Source organism: Melanerpes formicivorus, unplaced genomic scaffold, assembly GCF_026170545.1.
Source record: "Melanerpes formicivorus ecotype bairdi unplaced genomic scaffold, bMelFor1.0.p_v2 SCAF_2, whole genome shotgun sequence".
Taxonomy (NCBI): domain Eukaryota; kingdom Metazoa; phylum Chordata; class Aves; order Piciformes; family Picidae; genus Melanerpes; species Melanerpes formicivorus.
In genome coordinates, this window is record NW_027142354.1 from 55285831 (window position 1) to 55299564 (window position 13734).

The following is a 13734-nucleotide window of genomic DNA, read 5'->3' on the forward strand; positions in this document are numbered from 1 at the left end:
CTGTTCCCACACATCTCAGTGATTTCAGTGGTAAACATCTGAGGGAGCACCTGGACTCAGGATGTGCAGCAGTGAGTTTCATAGGCTCTGCACATGGGCACAGTTTGTTTCTGGCTGCTGCATGTCAGGTGCAGTTCTGGGGTAGACAGTGCATGAAAAAAGAGGGGAAAAGCTAAGCGCAGTGAGGCACAAATGTGAGAGGGCTTTAAAAAGCGTGGAAGAGATGGAGGGCTGAACCATCCAGTCTATTGACCTTGGCTGTCAATAAAAGAGATCTTGACAAAGGCCAAGGACGTGGTAGCTCCCATCTCAGAGAATTTTAGCGCAGAGCACTCTGTACCACACCAAGAAATCCTTGCCAAGAGGGACATTCTTATGTTGCAGTTCTCAAAAAGCCTGGCTGTGAGCAAGAGGGCCATGCTGACCCACGATGGCTCAGCCTGTTGTGATCCCATGCAAGCACTGAAGATTTCACAAGGGCTGGGAGCCTCTTTCAGGCAGAATCTAGCCTTCTAAAAGCAAAATGCAGATACAGTGAAACTTGCTACCAGTCCAAGGAGAAGGCAAAGGTGTGGAGTTGAAGAGGGTGGCCAGCACCAGAACAAGAGGACAGAGTCTCAAGCTGCACCAGGGGAGGTTTAGGCTGGATGTTAGGAAGAAGTACTTCATAGAAAGGGAGATTGGCCATTGGAATGTGCTGCCCAGGGAGGTGATGGAGTCACCATCACTGGAGGTGTTTAGGAAGAGACTGGAGGGGGCGCTTGGTGCCATGGTTTAGTTGATTAGATGGTGTTGGGTGATAGGGTTGGACTTGATGATCTCAAGGGTCTTTTCCAACCTGGTTAATTCTATTCTATTCTATTCTATTCTATTCTATTCTATTCTATTCTATTCTATTCTATTCTATTCTATTCTATTCTATTCTATTCTATTCTAGCATAAGACCTCCATGGCTGAGTATTTTTCCCTTTTTTTTACTCTACCACTATGGTGGTCAGAGTCTGACTGGTTGCATTTAAAGCCGAGGGAAACCTGTGAGAGTAGTTCCAGAAAGAATTCTACACTAAGTAAATCATAATTATGCCTGTCTTCTAAAACAGAATACAGGTTAATTAGCACTCTGATGCCTGAACCATCTGCAAAAGATTAGCCAGCTAATGAGCCAAAATACATTGCAGGTTCTATGTGGGAACAAGGTGGTAACAAAATAAATGCATTGCAGTTTTCCCGAGCCCAGTATCAGCTGTATGATTTTTGGAGCCATGTGCTAAGTGCTTTCCTGGGAAGCTTGGTTTCAGCTAATTGTCTCTCTCTTCAGCTCATGGGGAGTACAAGCTGTAGACAAGCATTACTTCATCTTGAGTGGTTTTGGATGAAAGGTCTGGGGTCATGAAAGAAGGCCAGTTTTGCACAGGGAACATTTAGTGTTTACCCACAGACCTTAGGAAAACCAGCTTTTATCTTAGGGAACTTTAACATCAGCCTGGCTGCTCTGAAGAACTTGCCCTGCCAGATGTCCATCTCATAAACCTCCCTGTTCTTTGAGTCTACATTCACATGGCATTTCTTGAGTTTTCTTTCCTCTGTTTTGGAAAGTTTGGCATTCTGCCCTCTCCTTGATCACTTGTTCAAGAGTGGGGAAGAACTCCTATCAGGTAAATGCAGCTCCATGATTACCTCATGTCAGACCGGATCATACTTTGAACTAGGTGCTGTTAAAAGCTGTAGTTTCTACCCTCCCATCATTACCCTTCTCCACCACACCTAAATGCAACTAAATTTTAACACCTGGGGGTCAAAAGTTACTCAGGGTACGATTCACCTAGAAGGAAGCAGCAAGCTCTTTCAGCAGCCCAAGAGATCTAGCTGATGATCTGAGGGGTGATTGCATCTGCTACAAGTAGAATGATTTCTGGATTTGCAACCTTGTTTGCACTCGTCTGTGGCAATGTCTTGGCATTGTGTTCCCATGCAGAAGCAAGAAAAACAGAGGTGAATTCTCATGCAGATTCTCTCTGGGATCCTTCCCTAATCAGCCATCCTAATTACAGGAAAACTGGTCTAGCTACAAAAGGGAAAGGTTGCAGCAAGTATCAAAAGGAAGCCAGTTTCTAAAACACACTGGCCTGGCTCACTTCTCCCTCCAAACCTAGCTCAGAGATTTTACTCTGTGGATGGAAGTGAGTGAAGACAAAGACTGAATAAGAGGTAGGCTGAGTGTGCTGTACAGATGCCTCATGAATGTCACCTCGCTCAGGGCATCCTCTTGTGTGCCGGACCCCAAGGGGAAAACAGACACTACATAGGGACTGTGGGGAACTGGTAAGAGAGAAACAACTAAACCAACAGGAACAAAACAAACATAATGGGACAAAAACTGACAGCAACTGTTCCAAAGAAACACCACTGGATGGAAAAAAATTCAAGCATTCCTCCTTTGCCATTAGGGCCATAAGAAATTGGTTCTACATGCAGCCAAGGTGAAAAAGAGGAAACAGAAAGAAATGTTAGGAATTTTTGGAGTCATGCCTAGCAGAGGGATGCTTGGAGCTGCAAAGTTAAAATGATTGATGCCATTTTCTGTTTTATTGTTTCTTTTCTTTTTGTTTCTAGAACTATGATAGATGGCTCCTTCACATGCCAAGGATGTTCCTGTTTGTTTTTATAATATCAAAAAATTAGGATACAGGACTGATGTTTAAACAAACTGAATCAGTCCTGTATCCTGTTTTTCATACTTGCAAGACAGAAAACAAACATCAGAGAGAGTACAAGAGAAAGCATGGCAAAAGCTGTGAGAATAGATCCATCACCTTTTGAGGGCCTCAAGTCATTTCAGAGCCTGCACCACGCTGGATGCAAGAATTGCCTTCTAGATCCCCTGCACTCCAAAGATATTGCTGATATGGGAACAGCTGAATCTAATTTGAGCAGAGCTTATAAACATAGTAATCCAACTCCTTGGGCCCCAGGTGCTGCCCATTGATAGGTAATGGTTGGACTTGATGACCTCAAAGGTCTTTTCCAACCCAAATGATTCTATCTTCTATTCCTTGGGCTGGCCTTGGCTTGGAAGCTCTATGACCAGACAAATCCATCAGCAAATGCTCAGCTGGTTTCTAGCAATACAGAGACCATGGATTAAATGCCTCTGCATTGAGTTATGTTAGCAAGCAATGATAAGGCCAAATATATGCTTTTGGTCAAAACATTTTGAGTCAAATATGCTCAAGAAATAACTAAATCAGCTGAATCATCAAGCAGATTACTTAAAGCTATGGCTTCTGAGGATTTACTAGTCCTGCAAAATCCTCACAACTCACATTCCTCAAGGTTGTGAAGTGAAAAACTTGCACAGCTGCTGCCACTCAGATCACCATCCCAGCCTGCAGACTGTGGTAATGCTGCTCTGAGCAGGGCAGCTTGCAAGACGCATTTTGCAGGTGATCAGCTCACATCCAGCTCTGTGTGCTGTGCCCAAGCTCTGCAACCAAATCAGATCTGGGTCTGTATTTTGTTTATTTTTTGTTTGTTTTTTTTTTTTTAAGGGCTTTTCTCTGTCAAGGAAGGTCTCTGAAGAGAGTAGGCAAAGGCATGTGACAGTTGCAGGTCTGGGCTCAGAAATGCAGGATTTGTGCCTCTTTGGACTTGCCATAAATTTAGTGCTCGCCAGGATCTGAATTGTCTCGGTGAATCAAAAAGCACACTTTCTGCAGGGTGTGCAGGTTCAACGCTGCCTTCCCACCCCTTCCTTTCCTCTTAGGAAAAACCCAGATGCTTTCCTCTCCCTCTGCAAGCATGGATCCAAGCCAAGGTAATACCATACTCTGCAAAGCGGCACGTTCACATGGCACAGGATGAGCGTCCCTTCTGGATAATGCTCTGTGAAACCAATGGTTACACCACAGCAGCCCCCCTGCCATCACCTGATACAGCAGACACGTTCACAGCAAGCCGGGATCCAGTTTCCAAGTGCAGGGCTCGAACAGTTAGATGCCCCCATTGCTGCTCAATGGGACCTGGGCATTTTACTTCCCTGCACATCACGTTGAGTTTTCACATCACTTTTCCTGCACCACCCCCTCCTGCCCCCCCACCTTGCCCCAGGCTTACATGATTAACATGGCAATGGAGATCGAACTGTGTGCATACATTGATTGGCTGGGCGGTTTAGCGAGAGAAAGCAAATCCAAGCTACTTACCTCAGCGCAGACCCCTTGGGTGTTGCAATGCCATAGCCTTTGGAGTCCAAGTTACCTCCCACCTTCATGGTGTCACAGGGCTTCCGCTGCTCGATGTACTCGTTCATGGTGGACTCCAAGAGGTAGGCATACTTCCCTTTTGACTTCCTCACCCTGATCATCCCCTCTTCTGTCGTCCTCACAAAAACGGAGGGTTCGGCGGACTTCATGTACGTCCACATCTTCTCAAACACTGCTATTTTGGATCGCTGCGTAGGACAGCACAAACCCAGCAGAAGCGTTAAGAGAGCCTCAGGTGCCACCTGAGACTTCCAGCTTGGGCAGAACACTTACCCACGTATTGGATGGGCCAGGGAAGGCAAACGGAGTAGAATACAGAATACAGAATTACCCAGGTTGGAAAAGACCTTTGAGATCATCAAGTCCAACCTGTCACCCAACAGCCTTTAACCAACTAAACTAATGGGATGTTAGCGAACCTCCTGCCACTTCTGCACCAGGGCCCAGATTGGTCCCTGATTTATGACAATGTATTTATATATGGGAAGTGGTTTAGGGGACTAAATCATGGGCAAACCAAGCTCAAAAACACGAGGAGAGTTGTGCCTTTTTGGAGCTGCTCAGAGTAGCTCCTCAGTAACATGGGGAAACACATGGATATTCCATATTCACATTGGCAATTGCAGAAAATCACCTTTACTGGAGACATCGCCAGCCTTTCAAGAGGCACAGGGCAAACTGAACTTTTGCTGCTCTAGGGACAAGCTCAGCAAGTCCTAACATGGTAAAGGGAAGCAAGAGAAAAACCAGCTGAGCTAAGGATGTGTGAGGACTGGAGGACTTGCCAAACAAGAGACTAATCAGAATGCTTGTGTTAAAGTTTCCTTTTTACCCTAAAAAACTCTTTAGTTGAGCCAGCTTCCAGGGTCCCATAGGCGATTTCTGTCTGCTTGGCCAAGTCTTCTGCACTCTCGATGGGGGAAACCATCCTTTCCACTGTGAGGAAGGCAGCCAGGTTAGCTGTGTAGGAGGATATGATGATCAAGGTGAAGAACCACCAGACGCCACCAACTATGCGGCCGGAGAGAGACCTGGACACAGAGAGGAGAGTCAAACTGGAGGACTGGGAAGGTCCCAAAGGTGCAGCTTGCTCTTGCAGGCCCATCATTTACCTGAGGATTTGCCCAAAGTCGTGTTCTCCAGCTACTTCCAGGGAAGCCAGAAGTCTGTATTAGTTTTTAATCTACTTTTCAAGGTGTCAGTGTAATTAGACAAGGGATAGAAGAGTTCTGGGGAGGGAGGGTTGGGAAATAGCAATAAAAGTGACTGAATTTGCTTTGCTTTCCAATTCCTTTGAGGGTATGTAGTATTAAGAGACAGAGACAACCACAAGGAAAGATTAGCTGGGCAAGGCAGTGCCCATCCAAACAGCAGGTCTTGTGATTTCCATGTTGTGCCACATACCCCCATCAGGAAGGAACACCATTATGGAGCTAGGTCACAAATATAGACCAGCTGGGATCACTAGGTCAGCTCCTCCATCACTTGAAGCTTAAACCCCAAACCTCTGTGTTTTTCTATAAGAAATAGTGAAGCTCAGAGAGGAGCTACAGCCTTCATAAATAATTTGCCCACTGATGTTCTCTGCTTTGTATGCAGCAGGTGGTTAGACAAGATGTTCCTAATAAGGCCTCAAAACCTAGGTATTTTGCACTTGCTGCAATCAAATAACCAATTATCTGTAACCACTGGGTAGCTGTGGAGGCAAAGGAGTCAAGCAGGCATTAATTTATATTATAATCTTTTCAAACCATTTTTAAGAGTGGCAGATAATTTCACAGTGATGTCAGCATTCATGCATCCTGTCTAAATTATTTATATGCTCCTTCTCTAGATGCAGAACACCATCCCAGACAGAAGGTAACTCACAATGTCATTTGCTAAAGCCAGACAGTCTGACTAAGGAGGACCTGTCCACGAGAAGCATTGTTTATTTCTCCATCAGGGGACCATTTCTCAGCGTTGCCTGTCTGCTGACCTGAGTCACTCCACTGAAATATGGTTCATGGAATGGTAACAGAAACATCTCAGTCCAGCTAAGGGCACTGGACCAGTTTGTGATAGCACACACCCCATGCTGTGCCCAGGTCTGCGTGAAGCCTCGGGTCCAGCTGCTGTGTTTTGCTGTGCTTTAACATGACTTGACAAACCTTCATGCTCCATTGCTCCGTGGAGGGAAAGCACACCCTGGTAACCACTGACCTTAGAGCTGGCAAGAGACTAAACCCACATGCCCCACCAGCTGCACCACTTCCATCTAGGTTATACCCTTACAGTTCTGTTCTACCTTCTGTTTCCCATTTGGAGGGGGATTGGGAGGCAGCTACGGCTTCAGCTCACATCTCCAGATTGATGAGGAAGAGGAAAGAACGACCTCTCTCTAATTAGTCTGGGTGATGTGTGCTCAGGGAAGGAAGCTCTCAGAAAAGGCACAGAGGCTTGAAATAAAAGTAACCAGATAATGTCAAATGCAACAATCTCTGCTGATGAAGGCCACTTTGAGCTGGCAAATAATCACATTCATTTTCAGCTGCAAATTATACAGCTTTTCCTTCCTGGCAAAGCTGGGATATTTCTGATACTTCTTTCAATCCCTTCAGCAGCACTCAGCCAGATTTCTGCCTCGAGACCCTTGATACCCCGGGGATGCTCATTGCTTGCTTATCCCACGGGGGCTGCCTGCTGTCAGCTGCAGATGGCTCACGCTTCCCAGCTCCACACCTGGCACTGACAGCACCAAACTGTAACTGTGGGGTGTGGGGACTGAGAGGTAGCAAGGAGGGCTGGGCAAAGAGAGAGAAGGGGCTGTAGCTTCTTTCTCCTGCAATCCAGATGGAATAGGATGCATGTCTGTACCACGCACCAGTCTCATTTGGCTGTTTGCTGCTGGGGTTGGTCATTTGCCCTCATGACATGAGATGCTCTGAGGAGATGAGTGCTCACTTTCACAGAGTGTGGAGGAAAGGAGAGGAGATGAATAGCTTGCTATGACTGCCAGTATGGCTAGGGCTTCATGTGCATGACGTGTTGTTGCAGACACTGCTAATGGGCAATGTTTGCCCTCATTGCTAGATTGACTTAGAGCTAGAAGCTGTGAATCTGAACTGCTGTAAATGCATAGCAGAGGAAACACTCAGAAATAAAAGGCTTTGCAGGACATCATCCTTTTGCTCCATGGTTGTGCAGCGTCTAACACAAGGGAGCACTATCTAACACAGGCTCTTGGGGATTAGTGCAATACAATTAAAACATACAGGAAGAGTCATGAATAGAATAGAATAGAATAGAATAGAATAGAATAGAATAGAATAGAATAGAATAGAATTAACCAGGTTGGAAGAGAACTTCAAGATCATCACATCCAACCCATCATCCAACACCACCTAATCGACTAAACCATGCAACCAAGCACCCTATCAAGTCTCCTCCTAAACACCTCCAAACATCACACAAGGCAGATATGATCCCATGTGACATCCACATAGCTCAGCAGCAGTGAGCACAAGTTAAACAGGATAAGTTGGATTTCTCTGGATACTGGATTTTGAGCCAGTGCCTGTTACTGTTTGTCTCTGCAAGTGGTTGGAAAGACAATATCCATTAAGGTCTTGTTCTGTTACTTCTGTAGACTAAGCAGGAGAGCAGCAGTACTACCATCATGAGACTCGTTTGTGGAACTGCCTTTGTAATTTAGGAGATAATGTCCCATTTCTAGAAGGGACTTCAGTACTAGGGAGCTAAAAGTCTGGCCAAAAGCTGGTGGGACTCCAGAGTTGCATTTATGCTCTGGTAAGAGCAGCCACAGAGGACTAGCTCTGCTGTGTACTTTGAAGTCACTTTGAGGTTTTTAGTATCTCACTCCACAGATGGATAACAGAAAATGACCTTCCACTTGACTAACAAATGTGCTGCAGCTTGAGCCCTAGCTCCAGTTCATTTCTCTTCACTGATGTGCAGTATGGGGTTTTAATCCCCTTGCATGGAGAATTTACATGTGCCCATACCCATTCAAGCATAACATGGATGCAATCAGCTCTCTGCTGTGTGGAAATGAGTCAGCCACTCAGTCCTCTGCAGAGGTAAGGTGAGATGGCTAGTCCTTTAAAGGTATGCTGAAGCTCAGATGCTTGGATTTGTCTGTTTGACCTCTGGATTTATTCCCACTCATTATCATACAGTAATGCTTGCAAATAGCAGGGTCTAAAAAGATCAGAATAAAATAAGCAGGGAAAACAGCAAATAAGAGACTTTAATGGATGGCTAATTCTGGGATACTGAAAGGGATGAAATAGCCAGATAGACTAGGTTGTACATTTTTAACCTGTATTATTCCTTCTGTACCCATACTCTTCTTTCCTGCACAGGCCAAATTAAGATCTCTTGGTTCCTTCTTCTAGCCCTGCCTGTGCTGGCTATAATCACCCACCCTCCTCATCCTCTCCCCGACTTGAGGTCCTCTCTGTCCCTGCAGAAGAGTAGCAGGAACAGGATGCTGCTTTCCAATGTTATCCTTGCAGGAGTAAGTAGCAAATACTCTGCCCTCATTAGCCATGGTGCACAATTAAGTAGTAAGTACTCTGCCTTCATTAGCCATGGTGCACAATTAGAGCTGCCTGGGAACCGGAATCTGAGCACTGTGTAAAATTGTACATGAAAACTTAATATTCTCAGTTGGAATGAGCAGATAATGGTTGCAAATGTCCTCTAAAAGGAGCATCCTGAAAATCACAGAATTACCAAGGTTGGAAGAGACCTCAGAGATCATCAAGTCCAACCTGTCACCACAGACCTCATGACTAAACCATGGCACCAAGTGCCACGTCCAATCCCCTCTTGAACACCTCCAGGGAGGGTGACTCCACCACCTCCCTGGGCAGCACATTCCAATGGCTAACAACTCTCTCAGTGAAGAACTTTCTCCTCACCTCCAGCCTAAACTTCCCCTGCTGCAGCTTGAGACTGTGTCCTCTTGTTCTGGTGCTGGTTGCCTTGGAGAAGAGACCAACTTCCACCTGGCCACAACCTCCCTTCAGGTAGCTGTAGAGAGCAATAAGGTCTCCCCTGAGCCTCCTCTTCTCCAGGCTAAACAATCCCAGCTCTGTTTGGGTCCATCCAAGCATTGCATTTTCCTATTACTTAATGTTTAATTTCTGAAAGGCTAAAAGGCATCGGTTTCACCTGGGAAACAACTCTGTTTCTGCTCTCTCGTGACAAATAATTTTCTTTCAGCTTTTTTAACACATGAAACCCATACCTACCACACATGTCATTTAAAAGATCATTCTGGAATGTGCTGCTTTACACCTGCCTAACAGAAAACCAGCAGCTGGCCAAGCTGAAAAGAATAATTTCCATTTTTTTTTACTTGGATGACTTTTTTTTCTTACCTTTCCTTGTGCAAGCAACTGCATTTTGCCAGCAGGTAACAGAAAGGAACAGTAAGGTTCCTTTGTTCCCAATGAAGTGAGGTTTGTGTTTGGTTTAGTTTTTAATATTCTAGCCTTAGCACTGATGGATTCTTCAGAGAAAAATAAAACCATGCAGATATAATCTCTTATTTCTTAAAACAAAATGCCATCCTTGATCAAACAGTTTGCTCTTTGATCTTATCCCTCATGGAAGGTAGGAGAAGCCAACAGGAGTTTGCCTATGCCATCTTACTAGAAGATTGGTTGGTTTTTTGTTTTGGCAAAAAATATACTAAAGAAGATCATAGAATCATAGAATCAATAAGGTTAGAAGAGACCTCAAAGATCATCAAGTCCAACCTGTCACCCAACACCTCATGGCTATGACAGCATGGCACCAAGCGCCACGTCCAATCCCCTCTTGAACACCTCCAGGGCTGGTGACTCCACCACCTCCCTGGGCAGCGCATTCCAGCAGCTAACAGAACATCAGAACATAAACGAAGTAAAGCTCATTCCAAAACTGCTCAAGCAGCATCTCAGCTCTCTCTGATTTCTCCTTTCCCCCCACCCTCAAATGCATTTCTTAGGGAGAATTACACCCTAACTGACAGCGTTCTAATTAGAAGCACAAATCTGAGATTCCAAAGCCAGAGCTGCTCTGGGAGGATTTCCCAGATCTGCTGTTAAATTCAGTTCCAATAAACTCAAGTGACATATTTGCTGCTGAATGAATTTATGCAAAACTGTCAAAAGAGAAGCTCTTCTATGCTTCTTCCCCTGATTGTAGGTCAAATCCACTTCTGGTCTTCTATAGAACCATAGAATTTTAGGGTTGGAAGGGACCTCAAAGATCACCTAGTTCCATCTCCTCTGCCATGGGCAGGGACACCTCACACTAGATCAGGTTGCCCAGAGCCACATCCAACCTGGCCTTAAAAACCTCCAGGGATGAGGCTTCCACCACCTCCCTGGGCAACCTGTTCCAGTGTCTCACCACCCTCATGGGCAACAACTTCTTCCTAACATCCAATCTGAATCTACTCACTCCTAGTTTTGCTCCAGTCCCCCCCAGATCCACTGTGTATCCACACAGATCCTCTGACACTGCTTTGACTATTTGATACTGCTTCTCACTAGTTTCATGTGCCTACCTGGGGTCTCACCTGGTAGTGCATTGGTTGCAAACATTTTGCTCCACTTTTACTCTTATTTTAAACCAATTTTTAACATTAAACTCTGTCAACACAACTGAACTTTGCTATTTGTGTGTGTCACAGACCATCTGGCACTATTGGTCTCACTGCTTTATCTCTGACACTGATGTGAGCCCCTGGTTTGCTTGAAAAGTCAGTGAAGAGTCATGGATAGAGAAACAAACTTAGTGTGAGGTTGTGGAGCTAGGAACAGCTCTGGGTGCATCCATCACACACATACTGCAAAGCTCTCACTCTGTACTGTAATGGATCATAGAATGGTTTGGGTTGGAAGGGACCTTAAAGGTCATCTAGTTCCAACCCCACTGCCAGGGGCAGGGAAACCTTCCACTAGACCAGGCTGCTGAAGGCCCTGTCCAACCTGGTCTTCATCATTTCCAGGAAGGGTGCATCCACAACTTCCCTGGGCAGCCTGTTCCAGGGCCTCACTACCACTACTGTAAAAAAAAAACCATAGATGAAATGAATGGGTAGTTTTGAATGGGCTACCAAGCCTTTGTCATGAAATTGGAGTGATTATGGTGCATGTTCCTCTCTCCATAATGTGTCAATGATTTTCTTGCTGTTATTAGTTTGCATTTGTTTCCACGGAACCCCACCTCCTGGTACAGCCTGGGGTCCTGACTGCAGTACTGGGTTTTAACACAGAGCCTCAAGAGAACCTTTATAAACACAGAGCTAAGACTTTTCTTTTTATCTTTTCCCTTTACCATCCTCATCTACCTCTCCCAGCAGTCAAAAAAACCCCAAACTTATTAGCTCCAACTCACAACTTTTCTGCACAGGTAACAGCTGCATGTTTTGATTCCCTGTGGGTAACACAAACAGGGTAAGAAAGGGTAAGAGAGCTGAGGGCACACAGCTCCTGGAAGTCAAAAGTTGTCTCTCTCCTGCATTTATTTTCTTAATTTTCATTGGAAAATAAAATAGAACCAGAGAGCTTCTTAACTTTTGCATATGAACTGGAGATCTGCTCTTTCTCATGCCTTCAAGCAAACCATGCCAGCTCATCTGATCCCCATAGCCAACATGCCAGAAGGAGGCAATATGGGTTGCAGAATCCCAGCAGAAGACCTTTTAAGAAGGGGCCTAGGGGTAACTGGCTGTGTAAATACTGCAAAACCCAAACATATTGTCTGCAAATATGCAGAATCTCCCAGATTCAACAGGAGGATATATGTTTTGTGGCTTTAATTATAAGCCATAGTTTATTTACTGTTTCTTTCTGCCTAAGCTGATGGCTTTGGACAGCAGTACATGATCCCTCTCCTACCGTTTCATCTCTTCTTTTGCAGAATATAATGGTACTCTTCCCCCCTTCCCCCTTCAATTTCCCTTTAATGGGCAAAACCTCTTTCTAAAATGAGTTTTCCTGCTTAGTCAGAAATGCATCATGCCACTTGTGGTTCTCCAGTCATTGGAGCTTGGATTGCTGCAGTGCTAAGTATAAGCATGACTACATGGAGCAGCTACATGCTGTTTTCAAGTCATTCACTTAGCATTTTGACAGGCAAGAGGTACCCAGCAGACTAGCTAGAGGACTAGCATCCAGGAATCCTTTTTATGTGTTCCTTGGGAAGCTCTGCCACTTTATGGGATCCAGGGTAGCTTACTTCATCTCTCTAATTCAGTTTCCAGCTGTGGGAGAAAAGGATGAATCACATTTGTGAGCTTCACCTGGGTGGGTGTCCTGAAGAATTGGCCACCAGGTAGAATCTATCTCTGAATTGTTTCTTTGCTCACTTCCCCTTCCTGAGACAATCCTAGCAGGTGGAGGAAACATCAGCTGGTCCAGCTACACAGGGGGTAATTTACATCCTCAATAGCAGTCTGCAGGTTGTGCCTTCCTGTGGGCTTCAATGGACACAAAATGCAGCCTGGTGGTGTCTGGCTAACACAAACCGCCTGCTCAGCTGATGATGTATGATCACACTGGTTGGAAGCACAAGATACCAAACAACCATGGGCAACCAGCCCCCCTCAATTTTGGCAGGACCCATGGTGCAAAACCACTCCTTCAGAGCATAACTGAAGGGCATGTTCTTTACTTGAGGGAGTCACCCTCCCTGAGCAATCAGAGCTGGCTGCTGAAATGCTTATCCCTAAAAGTGCAGGGTAATACACCCAGCTCTTTCAGAGAGCTGCTGAAAAGCATTGCAAAGAAAGGGCTAGGATCGAGGGACAGAAGGAAAAATAGGTGTGTTGAAAAGTCAGAAGCAATAGATGACAAAAAACATACACAGCCTCCTAAGTACAGGCACAGTGCACCTCTCTGTGTTGCAAACCAGCATGATTTAAGGGATGAGTGTTTAGACAGAGATTTGCTGGGAAACACGTGGCCACTTTGGGCTTCTCAGCAGCTCTGGTGAAAGGCAAAGTCATCTCTCTTCTGCAGTTTTCCCACTTTTCTGCTACAAGGCAAAAAACCAAACCCCAAACCAACCTGACTCTCATTATGCCTTTGAGCAAAAAAAATCCCACTGTAGGGAAGGCTCTTCAGGTACTTTTCTCACTTCGGTGACGTTTGTTCACTTTGCTGAGAGAAATGCGCAAGGTGACAGGCACAAAATGTTGTCAGAAGCAGTTGCTGGAGAGCCCCAGGAGATTCATTGCTCAGGAACTTCCTCAACCTCAGGTGGCCCCGAATTTAACAGCACTCATCCTTCTTTTTAAGCAACGGCCCTATTGTGCTAGCGTCCTTTGCTGCGTTGCTAGATTTCATATGCTCTCTCCCAGGCTCTTCTTCAAAGTCAGCTGGATGAAAAAGCTTTTTCTTTTTTTTCTCTTTTTCTTTCCTTTTTTTTTTTTTTTTTTTCCCCCTTTTGCCAAAGATTTAATATATTTTGG

General features: G+C 45.1%; 1 protein-coding gene across 5 annotated transcripts in view; it reads right to left on the minus strand.

Moving 5' to 3' along the window:
* GRIA1 (glutamate ionotropic receptor AMPA type subunit 1) overlaps positions 1–13734 on the minus strand; it is a 75167-nt gene that overhangs the window by 14493 nt on the left and 46940 nt on the right. For all 5 annotated transcript variants that reach the window (XR_010990222.1, XM_068161957.1, XM_068161927.1 and 2 more), the window contains exons 10-11: positions 5095–5293; positions 4203–4450 (exon numbers count right to left, since the gene is read on the minus strand). Coding sequence is in view for 4 of the 5 variants with exons in the window: in XM_068161957.1 (XP_068018058.1) it covers positions 4203–4450; positions 5095–5293 (447 nt within the window). In the remaining variant the exon portion in view is untranslated. The remainder of the gene's footprint in view (positions 1–4202; positions 4451–5094; positions 5294–13734) is intronic.